This window comes from Mobula birostris, chromosome 1 (assembly GCF_030028105.1).
Source record: "Mobula birostris isolate sMobBir1 chromosome 1, sMobBir1.hap1, whole genome shotgun sequence".
NCBI classification, from domain to species: domain Eukaryota; kingdom Metazoa; phylum Chordata; class Chondrichthyes; order Myliobatiformes; family Myliobatidae; genus Mobula; species Mobula birostris.
Window position 1 is genome coordinate 39,374,488 of NC_092370.1, and position 15,780 is coordinate 39,390,267.

Sequence of the window (15,780 nt, forward strand, 5' to 3'; positions counted from 1 at the left end):
TCTATGTTCTTTCACATCCTGGACCCTTTGTGAGAACTGGGAGAAAAAAACTTAGTAGGGTATATTTCAGTGCTACCTCTCTTTGAGGAAAAATTTAGCTAATTCACAAATGGTTGTACGGGCAGAAATAAAGCCATAAGACTATAAGAGATGGGAATTAGTTATTCCTCACTGCACTCTGTGGCGCATTGGGCAGCAACTTTACTGTGTCATTAGCTTTCTCAACGCTCAACCTAGTAAAGAGTGCAAGGAGCCAGCCAGATTCGAACCCAGGAGCAGTTGTCTCAAAGTCTGGTGCTGATGCCACTACACCACCAGGCAACCCAGTCATGGGAGCAGAATTAGGCTATTCTGCTCTTCCATTTGATCATGCCCAGTTTATTTTCCTTTTCTACCCCATTCTTCTGCCTTCTCCCCATAACCTTTGACTCCCTTACTAATTAAGTAGCTAAACACAAGAAAGTCTGCAGATGCTGAAATCCAAAGCAATGCACACAAAATGCTGGAGGAACTCAGCAGGTTAGACAGCAACTATGGAAATGAATAAACAGTCGAAGCTTCAGGCTGATACCCTTCTTCAGGACTGAGAAGGAAGGGGGAAGATGTCAGAATAAAAAGGCAGGGGGAGGAGAAAGAGGCTAGTTGTAAGGTGATGTGAAGCTAGGTGGGTAGGAAAGGTCAAGGGCTGGAGAAGAAAGAATCTGATAGGAGAGGAGAGTGGACCATAGGAGAAAGGGAAGGAGGAGGGGACCCAGGGAGAAGTGATAGGCAGATGAGAAGAGGTAAGAGGTCAGTGTGGGGAATAAGGGAAGTGGGGTGGAATTTGTTTACCAGAAGGAGAAATCCATAGGAAGGCAAAGAACTGATGGTTGAAGCCATGGATCTGGCAGAGAATAAAATATCGGAGAGGTCCATGACAGGCAGAGGAGAGAGAGAGGACCAGAGCTGTGGCAGCGACTGAGACAGGGCTCTGCATGGTGGAAAGGGTGGTGTGTCGAATGCGGAGGGAGAAGCAGTTAATTGAACAAGAGTACCTGGGATCCTTGGTGGGTCCAAACCGAGAGACCTGAGAACAGAGCTGGAAGTCATGTGGCATGGGATGGCAGCAAAGACAAGCTCCCAGGAAGAATACGTGGTTCCGGTAGCGGGTCTCAGCGAGCACATGGTCAAAGAGTTGGAGGGCAGCAGATATCACAGAGGGCGAGCAAAGAGAGAGGGCTTCACTGAACTCCCATTGAAGAGACGATTTAAACTTCTTCAGGGTATCTATCAACCTCTGCTTTAAATATACCTAATAATTTGGCCTCCACAGCCACCTGTGGTAATGAATTCCACAGATTCATCACCCTCTGGCTAAAGAAATGCCTCCTCATCTCTGTTCTAAATAGATGCCTTCACTTCCGAGGCTGTGTCGCCTGGTCCTAGACTCTCACACTAGTTGAAGCATTCTCTGCATGCCCACTCCATCTAGCCCTTTCAATATTCAGTAGATTTCAGTAAGATCCCCATTCATTCTTCTAAACTTCAGTATGTAGCGATCCAGAGCAACTTATAGGTTAACCCTTTTATTTCCGGGATAATTTTAGCCAGTTCTTACACAGACAGAAAGGAATAAGACCATAAGACCATAAGACATGGGAGCAGAATTAGGTAATTCGGCCCATTGAGTCTGCTCTGCCACTCCATCATGCGTGATTTATTATCCCTCTCCACCCCATTCTCCCGCCTTCTCCCCATAACCTTTGATGCCCTGATTAATCAAGAACCTATCAAATTCCACCTTAAACATACCCAATCATGTGACCCGCACAGCTGTCTATGGCAATGAATTCCATAGATTCACCACCTTCAGGCTAAAGAATTTTTTTTCCTCATCTCTGTTCTGAACAAATGTTCCTCTCTTCTGAGACTGTGCCCTCTGGTCCTAGACTCCCACATCCTCACATACTTCCATTTTATCTAGGAGTTTTAGTATGTTTTAATGAGATCCCCTCTCATTCTTCTAAATTCCAGTGGTTACAGGTCCACAGCCATCAAATGCTCCTCAGTTGTTATCCGATTCATTCCTGAGATCATTCTTGTGAACCTCCTCTGCACCCTCTCCAATGCCAGCACATCCTTTTAGATAAGGAGCACAAAAAGGCTCATGATACTCCAAGTGTGGTCGAACCAGTACCTTATGAAACCTCAGGATTTCATTCTTGCTTTTGTACTCTAGTTCTCTTAAAATGAATGCTAACATTGCATTTACATTCCTTACCACTGACTCAACCTCAAAGTTCAAAGTTCAAAGTACATATATATCACCATGTACAACCCTGAGATTCATTTTCCTGCGGGTATACTCTGCAAATCTATAGATTAGTAACTATAAACAGGATCAATGGAAGATCAACTCACTGAAGACAACAAACTGTGCAAATGCAAATATAAATAAAGAGAAATGAATAACAAGAACATGAAATAAAAAGATAAAGAGTCCTTAAAGTGAGATCATTGGGTGTGGGAGCATCTCAATGATGGGGTAAGTGAGTGTAGTTATCCAGTTTGTTCAAGAGCCTAACAAGGTAACTTTTGAGGTGGACTCCCAAATCCCTTTGTGTCTCTGATTTTTGAAGTTTCTCCCCCTTTAGAAAAAAGGCCATACCTTTATACCATCTACCAAAGTGCATGACCCTGCATCTAATTGTAGGGACTATTAGATTCTCTCCAAACTAATAGTCAGAGATTCAAAGCTGAAGTCTGGAAGGCTTCTATGTGTCCAGATGGAAGATGAGGTATTGTTCCTCAAACATGCACTGGTGGTATCTGGCTGCATGTGGTGGAAATTCTGAAGGATGATCCATTGTAGAGGTTCCCGAGCATCTTATCTTTGGAGCAAATGGAATGGAGATGGAGGAACTGGGAGAATGAGAAAAAATCTTTACAGGAGGCTGGATGGGAGGAAGTATAGATGAGATAGCCAGGGGAGACAGTGGGCATATAATGAGTAGTTGTTCAATAGACAATAGGTGCAGGAGTAGGCCATTCGGCCCTTTGAGCCAGCACCACCATTTACTGTGATCATGGCTGATCGTCCACTATCAGTATCCAGTTCCTGCCTTATCCCCATAACCTTTGATTCCACTATCTTTAAAAGCTCTATCTATCTCTTTCTTGAAATCATCCAGAGACTTGGACTCCACTGCCTTCTGGGGCAGAGCATTCCACATATCCACCACTCTCTGAGTGAAAAAGTTTTTGCTCAACTCCGTTCTAAATGGCCTACCCTTTATTCTTAAACTGTGGCCTCTGGTTCTGGACTCACCCATCAGCGGGAACATGCTTCCTGCCTCCAGCGTGTCCAATCCCTTAATAATCTTATATGTTTCAATCAAATCCCCTCTCATCCTTCTAAATTCCAGTATATACAAGCCCAGTCGCTCCAATCTTTCAACATATGACAGTCCCACCATCCCAGGAATTAATCTTGTGAACATTTGCTGCACTCCCTCAATAGTAAGAATGTCCTTCCTCAAATTTGGAGACCAAAACTGCACACAATACACCAGGTATGGTCTCACCAGGGCCCTGTACAGCTGCAGAAGGACCTCTTTGCTCCTATACTTAATTCCCCTTGTTATGAAGGCCAACATGCCATTAGCTTTCTTCACTGTCTGCTGTACCTGCATGCTTGCTTTCAGTGACTGATGTACAAGAACACCTAGATCTCGTTGTACTTCCCCTTTTCCTAACTGGACTCCATCTAGATGATAATATGCCTTCCTGTTCTTACCACCAAAGTGGATAACCTCACATTTATCCACATTAAACTGCATCTGCCATGAATCTGCCCACTCACCCAGCCTGTCCAAGTCACCCTGCATTCTCATAACATCCTCCTCACATTTTACACTGCCGCCCAGCTTTGTGTCATCTGCAAATTTGCTAATGTTACTTTTAATCACTTCATCTAAATCATTAATGTATATTGTAAACAGCTGCGGTCCCAGCACTGAACCCTGCGGCACGCCACTGGTCACCGCCTGCCATTCCGAAAGGGACCCGTTAATCGCTACTCTTTGTTTCCTGTCAGCCAGCCAATTTTCAAAGTTCCTCAAAGTGGTATTCATAACTTGAAAGTTTCATCTCTTTTTCTGACATGGAAGGCCAAAGACATTGATAATTAAGATTGTGAGTAAACACCAAAGGAACTAATTAATAGCAGTTCACACACACAAAATGCTGGTGGAATGCAGCAGGCCAGACAGCATCCATAGGAAGAAGCACATTTGACATTTCGGGCCGAGACCCTTCGTCAGGACTAACTAAAAGAAGAGATAGTAAGAGATTTGAAAGTGGGAGGGGGAGGGGGAGATCTGAAATGATAGGAGAAGACAGGAGGGGGAGGGATGGAGATAAGAGCTGGAAAGTTGATTGGCAAAAGGGATACAAGGCTGGAGAAGGGAGAGGATCATGGGACGGGAGGCCTAGGGAGAAAGAAAGGGGGAGGGGAGCACCAGAGGAAGATGCGGGGGGCAGGCAAGGAGTTACTGTGAGAGAGGCAGAGAGAGAAAAAGGAAAAAAAATAAAAAATAAAAAATAATAATAAATAATGGATGGGGTAAGAATGGGAGGAGGGGCATTAACAGAAGTTAAATAACTCAATATTCATACCATCAGGTTGGAGGCTACCTAGACGGAATATAAGGTGTTGTTCCTCCAATCTGAGTGTGGCTTCATCTTGACAGTAGAGGAGGCCGTGGATAGACATATCAGAATGGGAATGGGACATGGAATTAAAATGTGTGGCCACTGAGAGATCCTGTTTTCTCTGGCGGACAGAGCGTAGGTGTTCAGCGAAATGGTCTCCCAGTCTGTGTCTGGTCTCGCCAGTATATAGAAGGCCGCACCGGGAGCACCGGACGCAGTATATGACATCAGCCGACTCACAGGTGAAGTGTTGCCTCACCTGGAAGGACTGACTGGGGCCCTGAATGGTGGTAAGGGAGGAAGTGTAAAGGCATGTGTAGCACTTGTTCTGCTTACAAGGATAAGTGCTGGGAGGGAGATTGGTGGGAAGGGATGGGGGGGACAAATGGACAAGGGAGTCGTGTAGGGAGCGATCCCTGCGGAAAGCAGAAAGGGGGAGGGAGGGAAAGATGTGCTTGGTGGTGGGATCACATTGGAGGTGGCGGAAGTTACGGAGAATTATATGTTGGACCCGGAGGCTGGTGGGGTGGTAGGTGAGGACAAGGGGAACCCTACCCCTAGTGGGGTGGCGGGAGGATGGGGTGAGAGCAGATATGCGTGAAATGGGAGAGATGCATTTGACAGCAGAGTTGATGGTGGAGGAAGGGAAGCCCCTTTCTTTAAAACAGGAAGACATCTCTTTCTTCCTGGAATGAAAGGCCTCATCCTGACAGCAGTTGCGGCAGAGACGGAGGAATTGCGAGAAGGGGATGGCATTTTTGCAAGAGACAGGGTGGGAAGAGGAATAGTCCAGGTAGCTGTGAGAGTCCATAGGTTTATAGTAGAAATCCGTAGATCAAGAAAGGGGAGGGAGGTGTTGGAAATGGACCAGGTAAACTTGAGGGCAGGGTGAAAGTTGGAGGCAAAGTTAATGAAGTCAATGAGCTCAGCATGCGTGCATGAAGCAGTGCCAATGCAGTCGTCGATGTAGCAAAGGAAAAGTGGGGGATGGATTCCAGTATAGGCTTGGAACTTGGATTGTTCCACAAAGCCAACAAAAAGGCAGGCATAGCCGGGACCCATTCAGGTGCCCATGGCTACACCTTTAGTTTGGAAGAAGTGGGAGGAGCCAAAGGAGAAATTATTGAGAATAAGGACTAATTCCACTAGACGGAGCACAGTGGTGGTAGAGGGGAACTGGTTAGGTCTGGAATCCAAAAAGAAACGGAGAGCTTTGAGACCTTCCTGGTGGGGGATAGAGGCATATAGGGACTGGACATCCATGGTGAAAATAAGGCGGTGGGGGCCAGGGAACTTAAAATCATTGAAAAAATCCAGAGCGTGAGAAGTGCCACGAACATAGGTGGAAAGGGATTGAACAAGGGGGGATAAAACAGTGTCGAGGTATGCAGAAATAAGTTCAGTGGGGCAGGAGCAAGCTGAGACAATGGGTCTACCTGGACAGGCAGGTTTGTGGATCTTGGGTAGGAGGTGGAAACGGGAAGTGCGGGATGTGCCAGCTACAAGATAGCAGATGCTTTAGATCCTATGGTAATGAACCAGCTAAGGTTAGTTTCCTTTTAACTCATGCCAAAACAGACTTCAATTCTCCAGTAAAAGTCTGTAGCAGTGAATGACCACAGCTTCGAATGAGCAAAACAAACAATGCTATTATACTGAAATGTGCACTGCATATTGCTTTATGCTACTTCATGTATTCAAAGATTTTAGCGCATATTCATAGTGAACTATTGCAACTATTCATGGGAGCATCATCAACAACATTTTACATTGAATCCTGTAAAATGATTGGATCATAAACCTGATTCAAGGTTGAGAAAGGGAGACGGAGGGGAATGGAGGAAAGAGGGAGGGGAAAAGAATACAGATGGAAAGGGAAAGGGGAAAGAAGGATAGAGAAAGGTAAAAGAGTGTCTAATAACAATGTTGCCTTGTTCAAAGGGCATTAAACCAATTTCCAAATTCAAATATTAAATCTTTATGCTGATTACTAGAGGTACCTGATTGACTCTTGCTTGTATAAGTCAATAATGTTTTCAACAAGTAGGTTTCTTTGAAGACCATAAACTCCATGTCTGTCCAGAACCACTTCATGTCGACAGGAAGGACAACGAAATCGACCCCCTGATCCTACTGTGGAACTACCACGGGTTGACCAGTATGGATTGGATGCCTGATTATAATTGAAAATACATAATTAGTTAATTATATATAGCTTTATAAATATTTTTATTTCATGTTTTTGAATTTGTATTTCACTTTTAATAGATTACTAAAGTAAGAATACCAAACCAAAAGTATTTTGTCTGTCCATTTTTATTAGTAGCTTTAATACTGCAATATGTTCACCTTGACTCTAGTATGTAACCAGAAATGTTCTGTTGTTGCAGAGGCTGCAGTTTTATTGCAAGAATATCACATTTCTTGGTTTTTTTAAACGATCTTTCCCTGCTATATCTGTGCACTTCCAATGCTCTCCTTTTCATCAGACCGGCACTTAATCATCATAACAATAGTAGCTCTGAAATTTCCTCTTTAAGTCTTCTGCTTCACTACGTGTTTTTCTTTCTTAAAGCCCCTCTTGAAAGTCCATCTTTTTAGGCAAGTTTATGTTATCCTCTCAGCTCACGTGGCTGTGATCAAATTTGTCAAAAGTGTGGAACACTTCTGGTTATTTTGAAGTGCCACTTTTCAACATGCCACTTAATACCAAGTCATATGTGCCAAAGCAAAACTGCAGTCAGCTCAAGTGTTTAAAAGCGTGTGTATTATTCTTTATTCAGCCACCTGCCCCTCCCCCGCCATTCAGTCTGTTATAAGGTGGAGAAACGGAGCTGCTGAAAGACACAAGTGATGGTACCAGCCGAAGGATGGGTATGAGGGAATGAAATGTAAACTCTACAGGAGAGGAGAGAGGAAAGAAATAAATGCCTGACAAGGTAAGATACAAGTCTGGAATGACGGGGCTTCTGAAATCAAACTCATTTTTGAGTCTGCAAAGCTGTCAGAATATGAGGTACCGTTCTTTGAGCTTTGTCTAAATGAACACAGGGATTGTCCAGGTATGGTAGGCCACAGACTCTGTGCTGGAAGGTGCGACTAATACAGATGTGTGCTCACCAGTCAGCGTGAATGCCACCTTGGTCAATGTCTCCCATCCACTACATAATGTACTGGGTGGGCACAGGAGTACATTCAGCCAGAGACTCATTCCACCGAGATGCAGCACAGAGCGTCATAGGAAGTCATTCCTGCCTGTGGCCATCAAACTTTACAACTCCTCTCTTGGAGGGTCAGACACCCTGAGCCAATAGGACTTATTTCATAATTCACTGGCATAATTTACAATATACTATTTAACTATTTATGCTTCTATTACTATTTATTATTTATGGTGCAACTGTAACGAAAACCAATTTCCCCCAGGATCAATAAAATATGACTATGATTATGACTATGATACTGGACTGAAAGCCTTGTTTCTATGTTGTAGGAATCTATTATTCAATGATGGTGAAATCAGAGTGGGAGTGGAATGGAGAATGAATCTGTTAGTAAAGTTCTAAAGTTAGAGATAAGTTGTAAGATGGTGATGCTCTCAGAGACAGTGGCCACTCTGGTTCCAATCAAAGGTGTATTTGTTCATTTAGTAAGTCTTTTTTTATGAACAGAGGTCACTGCTGGATATTAAGAACATCAAGAACTGTGGGACTATCCCATCAGCGAGTTACTCATTAGCGATGGAGTTGGACTTACTACGTACCGTTGTGTTGCCTGGACTTGCAGTTTACCATCAGATAGGGCACAGTGTGAGTGATTGTCTTGGATGTTTTTATTATGATTGTTGGACATTGGTTACGTAGAATACTGTAGGTCCAATTCACTGGTTCATTGAAAAGACTGACGGCAGGGAAGCTGCATTGCCCTGGTTGTGGCAAGGCCTAGGCCCAAGTTGTTTCTGTTGAATAGAGGAGGAGTTGCCAAGGTGGTGAGGGACAGTCTCTGTGGGGTGTGCTGGAATCCGTACTTGGGTTACAGTCTATCCCCTCTCGTCAGTGCTGCTCTCCAGAGTTCGATCAGTGAAGAATTCCAGTGCTCGTCTGGTGGAAGAACGAGCTGGATCAGTACAAATTACCATCAGTTCTACAGTCATGCTACCTAGGGATTTGGGCTTATATTCTACTTCTTTGTGACTGTGTGTTTTTATGAAATCATAACCATAAGTGCTATTTGTGCCGTATGCTGTGTGCTGCTGGTAATATGTTTTGCACCTTGGCCCTGGAGGAACAGTTTCATTTGGCTATATTCATGTATGGTTGATTGATAGTTAAAGTTGACCTTGAACTTAACACTGGGTCTGGTGACTTCCATTTGCAGAAGGCTCACATTTCCAGTGTTCAGAGGTCAGGAAAGCACTTTGCTCTTCAGTGATAACAGTCTGTCCTAATCATCCACAAGCGAGGAGCTGGGTTATGGCAAGATGAGAGAGAGAAAAGTTTCAGTGTTCAGAGTTGGTTGTCTCAGGCGAAAGATTATTAGCAGCAAACTACTGTAAAAAACAAAGTTGCTAACATTTATTATCCAACAGGAGGAACTCATCCACCACAGCCAAGTCAAATGATCTCGTTTGCAGAGTTTGACATTAACCCTCACTGAAGTAGCTTTTCCATGAAACTGAAAATTAGGATATAGACAACAGACACCTAACCTTGCGCAAATGAAAGTATTAGGGAATTAAACATTGAAACACAAGGGCTAAAGGAGAGTGATTGCCCCTTGTTTTAAATTCCTTTTTGATCACAGATCTCCTGCATTCTCCATTGGAGTGAAGACAGGAGGTTTGTGCCAACATGTTGCTATGGGGAATGGAGAGGTTATGGTAACACAGTAAGGATGCCTTTAATTAAATGCTTGGTCAATCAATCCTAATCATACCAATAATCCACTAAGTCAGGTATGGTGTTTTGTTTGTTGTCTTTTTCTCTGGAGAAATTAACAAATGGCATGTTAATCTCCTTTTGGATCACATACTAAAAATATGAAAGCTGTTATTTTTATCCATGTCTTTGCTCCTATGGAGATCTAAATGCTTGTGGGTAATAGATGAAAGGACCTCTCCAATTCCTATATTCAATGCCTAGACCAATGAAGACCAGCATGGTAAAAACATTTTTCTCCATCCTGTCTACCTGTGACACCATTTTCAATGAACTATGCACTTCTTATCCATTGCTATCTCTATGCCCTACCATAAATAGTTTGTCCTACGTTGGTTTGACTTTGAAAAATGTATCACCTCACACTTACTTATATTGAAATCCATTTGCCCACTTCCATAACTGTTCAATATCCTCCCTGAAATCTGTAATAACCTTCTTCAGTTTCAACAACACCTCCTAATTTCCTCACTTCTGCAAACTTGCCGATCAAGCCTTGAGCATTCCCATCAAAATTATTTATAAAATAATGAAAAACAAGGGTCCCAACACTGACCTGTGGCACATGACTAATCACTGGTCTCCATTTCAAGAAACAACTTTCAACCACCTACCTCTGAGGCAATTTTCAGTCCATCTAACCAGCTCACTCTAGATTCCATGGAACATAACCTTCCAGACAAACCTGCAATATAGGAATTGTCAAAAGCCTTGCTAAAGTCCAGATGAACAACGTACACTGCCTTACCTTCATCTACCCTTTTGGTTAGGTTTTCAAACAACTCTAAAAGATTCATCATACATATCCTCCCATGCATAATGTCTCTGCAAAGACACAAAGTCATTACAAATTACAAAATAAATAGCTCAAAACAAAGGAATAAGATGGTGTTTTCAGTTTAATGGACCATTCAGAAAACTGAATGTGCAGGGGAAGAAACTGTTTCTGAATTGTTGAGTGTGTGCCAGGAATTGTAGAGGAGGTTTGATACAACCACAGAATAGCAGTAGTTAATAATAATGATTTATCGGTGAGCAATAACTTTAAAAGTAAACTGCAAAATAACAAGACAATAAGGGCCAGAAAACAAGAGGGAACAGATACTAACCACAACAAAGTAACCCCATAAATGAGAGTTAGGAGCAATTGGTTGATGTTGGCTGGTTTGATGGGTGAACAATGACTGTGGATGAGAGCTGGGTTTAAATAGGCTGCAGGTGATGAGTTGGAAATGAGTGGCAGGTGACTCCTATTAGCTGGGTAGAGACTGGGAGGTGCCTGCCTTTGCAGGCCTGTATGGAACTGCCTCCTATGGCTGGAACCCAATGACCCAGGACAATCCAGATGGGTCCAGTAGAACTCCTCCATGAGCGACAGATCCAAGATGAAATTGAACGACACCCAATAACTTTCTTCCGGACGTAATCTTCCCAGCCAACCATGTACTTCACACCCTGTCCACAATGACATGAATCCATCAACTGAAGAACCATGTACGTTAGACTACTTCCCACCATCCTAGGTTCCAGCGGGGCAGACTCAGGTGGGTTGAGTGGTAAATAGAAAATGGGCATGAGGCAGGACACGTGGGAGATAGATGCGATCCTGGGGGACTATGACAGCTGGAGGTGGTAAGTGGCTGGATTGATGTGATGGATAATCTTGAAGGGACCAATGAAGCAGGGCAAAAACTTTCGGGAGTTGGTTTTCAGGGGCAGATTTAGCTGAATAGCCAGACACAGACCCCAAGCGGGAGTTGTCGGGCTGGGTGCTGTTGGTAGTTGGCCTGGCATCAGTAGGTGCAGTTGGCATGCCCTTCTCCAAGCATTCTGGCAGTGGCAAACCAGGGCTCTGGGATTTGGGACCTTTACCATTGGCTCCTCCATGGGGAACAATGGGGGTTGGTAGCCATGAAGCACTTCAAACCGTGGCGTAGCCATAGCAGAAAAGGTGTGTAGATTATGAAAATGTAATTGTGCCCATGTGGAAGAGTCAGAGGCAGTAAAGCATTCCAGAACCTTCTCACCTTCTAGTTGGCTCTTTCTGACTGACCTTTGGTCAGTGGATGATAGCCGGGGGCAAACTCACTGAGGAGTGGAGGATGGAGCAGAAGGTCCACTAGAAGCGGGAGATGGATTGTCTGACACAATATCCTGAGGAAAACCATGGAGGTGAACTACATGTTGGAGAACCAGGTCCACCATCTCAGCAGCTGATGGATGTCTGAGGAGGGCGATGAAGTGGGCCGCCTTGGAGAACCGATCCACCTCTGACATGAGCACCTATAGGAAGGTGGCAAGCCGGTGACGAAATCCATGTCGATGTGGGACGACAGGAGTCAGGGAACCGGTAGAGGCCGCAGGAGCTCAGAGGCCAATGGTTGGAGGAATTGGACTGGACGCATTGAGGGCAAGCAGTGATGAACTGAAATACATCTGTGATCACGGTGAGCCACCAGAACCGGTGCTGCAGAAAATCCAGAGTCTGTCGTGCACCTGGATGGCCAGGGAAGGGTGAGGAGCTTGTACCCTAGGGCCCGGCAGATCTAGTTCTCAAGATACCAGGTGACTGGAGCGAGGATCTGCGGGGATGGAATGTTAAACTGAGGGTTGATCTCCATTTCAGCTGGATCAAACTGTTGTGGCAGGGCATCCTCCTTTATGTTCTCAGAGCTGGGTCGGTAGGAGACGGTGAAGCTGAACTGCTCAAAGAATAGAGCTCAGCGACCCTGAAATGGGTTGAGTTTGTGAGTCAATTGTATGGATATGTGGTTCTGGTGATCAGTCCAGATCTGGAAGGGCTCGGTGTTTCGCCTCAGCCAATGTCTCCATTCCCCCATTTAATGGCAAGTAGCTCCCTGTCTCGAACTCCACAGTGGTGCTGTGTAGAACTTGCGTGAGAAGAAGACGCAAGGGTCCCTGCTGTGAGAGGATGGCACTGGCACCACGTCAGACGTATCCACCTCTACCACAGAAGGTCTGGAGGGGTTTGGATGGCAAAGAATGGGAGCAGTGGTGAAACATCTCTTGAGCTCCCTGAAAGCATGGTCCATATCAGCAGACCAGTTTATCTGTGAGGTAGGTGATTTGGTGAGGGAGGTGAGAGGCGCAGCGATTTGGCTGTAGTTCCTGATGAAATGGTGGTAGAAGTTGGAGAGCCCAAGAAGCACTGAAGCTGCTTGAGAGAATGCAGTCAGGGCCATTTAATGATGGTAAGCATTTTCTCCGGGTCCATGGTTTTGTCCTGGGGGCAAAAGGACGCAACCCAGGAAAGAAACAACTGGGATGTGGCACTGGCATTTCTCTAACTTGCAGTACAGCTGGTTTTCAAGGAGAAGCTGAAAGACTGAATGGACATCACAGACATGGTCTTAGGGGTTCTTGGAGAAGATGAGAATGTTGTCAAGATAGACGAAACATACCTACCTGTGTAGCATGTCTTAGAGGATCTCATGAATGAAGGCTTGGAAAATGGCTGGACTGTTGGAAAGACCAAAAGGCTGCACACACAAAGTATAGTCTAGAAAGCTGCCAGAATCCACCAGAGCGTCCTGTGTGCAAAGCCATTGGGAAGTGGAGGTGTACAGAGAGAGTGGGTCATGCTATGTTGCTGGAATGAGAGGCCAGGTGATGCTTACCAGATAGAGGACCCTCGTCTTTACCTGCTGGTGTCAATTTCCTGGACACAATGGATATCTGATGGGTTGGTGGTCACAAGTTGTTTCTCCATGGACGCTCAAATTCGGGGGGGGGGGGGTGGTATGTGGTTCAGAGAACTCACCCTAACTGCACGGTTCTCAAGGCATTGGTGATGAGATTCTGCAGTCTGAAATGATTCTGTGATTTAAATTGGCTGATGATCTGGGTTGTTTGATAAGATGCTTGTCAATTTGGAGGGTCAGAGTGATGAAGCTTTTGAGGTCAGTGGGCATCTTCCGAGTAGACAACTTGTTTTCCAGCACTCCGAGAGGCATAATGGTAATGGCCCAGCAGTGCTTTTGCATTCCTGCTGCACTCTGCCATGACAGTCCTGACTTCCATGGTATAATCCAGCACCAAGCGTGAGCCTTGACACAGGTGACATATCTGATCTGCTGCCCCCCCCCCCCCGCCACTTCCACTTCCCAGGTGGTTGAAAACCTGGCACTTCTCAGTGGTGGATTCCTCATATTTAATGCAGGTGGTGGTTTCATTGTCCCAGTTAGCAGCAGACCAGCTCAAAGCTCGCTCAGTCAAGGGAGAGATGCTGAAGGCAATCTTGGCTCAGTCCACAAAGTACAGAAATGCCTGGAACTCAAAATGTAAGACACACTGGGAGAGGAATTTGTGGCATCATATGGTTTGGCACTGGATTACCAAGTTCTGAGGGTGGAGGCTGACTGGCGCTGGGTTGCTGTATCGAGATGGAGAGTTGGTTGAGGGTGGCGAGCTGATGGTCAATGGTTTCCTGCTGCTTCTGGATAATGTGTTCATGTCAATAGACAACTTCCTTTCAATCAATCGCTGGTTCACGCATCCTGTCAGGAATTGTAGAGAAGGCATGAGCCAAACCCAGACTAGCGGAGACGACTTAGCGGTGAGTGATAACTTTAACAATAAAGTGCAAAATAACAATCTATGAGGGGCCACAACAAAAGAGAGAACAGATACTAATCACAACAAGGCAACATGGTTACTGAAGGCTAGGAGCAACTGATTGAAGCTTGATAGGTAAACACAGTCGGTGGATGAGAACTGGGTTTAAATAGGCTGTCGGTGATGGGTTGGGAACAAGTGCCAGGTGACTCCTGTTAGCTGGGTGGAGACTGGGAGTTGCCTGCCTGACAGTGTGGGTCTTCAGGCTTCTGTATCTCTTGATGGTATAAATGAGAAGAAGGTATGTCCCAAATTATGAGGGTCCTTGCTGATGGTTGCCATCTTCTGGAGGCACTGGCTCTTGAAGATGTCCTCGATGGTGGGGAGGGTTGTGCCTGTAAACGAGTTGGCTGAGACTGCAACTCTCTGCAGCTTCTTATGATCCTGTGCACTGGATACCCCATCCCAGCTGTGATGCACTGGATATTCCACCCCAGCTGTGATGCACTGGATACTCCATCCCAGCTGCGATGCACTGGATACTCCACCCCAGCTGTGATGCACTGAACACTCCACCCCAGCTGTGATGCACTGGATACGCCACCCCAGCTGTGATGCACTGGACACTCCACCCCAGCTGTGATGCACTGGACACTCCACCCCAGCTGTGATGCACTGGATACTCCACCCCAGCTGTGATGCACTGGATACTCCACCCCAGCTGTGATGCACTGGACACTCCACCCCAGCTGTGATGCACTGGACACTCCACCTCAGCTGTGATGCACTGGATACGCCACCCCAGCTGTGATGCACTGGATACTCCACCCCAGCTGTGATGCACTGGATACTCCACCCCAGCTGTGATGCACTGGACACTCCACCTCAGCTGTGATGCACTGGATACGCCACCCCAGCTGTGATGCACTGGATACTCACTTCCAGCTGCGATGCACTGGATACTCCACCCTAGCTGTGATGCACTGGCTACTCCACCCCAGCTGTGATGCACTGGATACTCCATTCCAGCTGTGATGTAACCAGTCAGAGCACTCTCTACTGTATTTTAAATCCCACATAAAAGAAGTAACTTGAGCAGCATTTCTACACTTAAAAAGTATCGCAAAGGTATGGCCATTTCTGTCATGTAATGATGCTGAAAAATTAGTTCACGCCTTTATTTGGAATAGACTATATTACTGCAATACACTTTCTACTGACCTTCCAAAGCGACCTACTGATGAACTTCAACTGATTCAGAACACTGCTGCTGGACCAAAACCAGGATGAGGGAGCATGCCCCTCCCATACTCGCTACTCTTCATTGTCTTCCTGTATCTTTTAGAATCGGCTTTAAAGTTCTCTTACTTGTTTTTAAGGCTCCTAATGGTCTGGGACCAGAGTACACAGAATCATTTTCATTCTATAACCCAGCTCGAGCTCTCAGGTTTTCTTTTTCCAGTCTCTTCAATTTAAACAATCTCCCTCAAAACATAATTGGCAAATCATCTCTTTTGAACTATGCTCATAAACAGTGGAATTCAATACCTAAATCTATAAGGGATGCAGACTCAGT

The 15,780-nt window shown here is 45.2% G+C and overlaps 1 protein-coding gene across 6 annotated transcripts in view; it reads right to left on the bottom strand.

The window, feature by feature from the left end:
* trim55a (tripartite motif containing 55a) overlaps nt 1-15,780 on the bottom strand; it is an 83,680-nt gene that overhangs the window by 54,662 nt on the left and 13,238 nt on the right. For all 6 annotated transcript variants that reach the window (XM_072255467.1, XM_072255288.1, XM_072255648.1 and 3 more), the window contains exon 2: nt 6,693-6,865. In XM_072255467.1, coding sequence (XP_072111568.1) covers nt 6,693-6,865 — 173 coding nt within the window. The remainder of the gene's footprint in view (nt 1-6,692; nt 6,866-15,780) is intronic.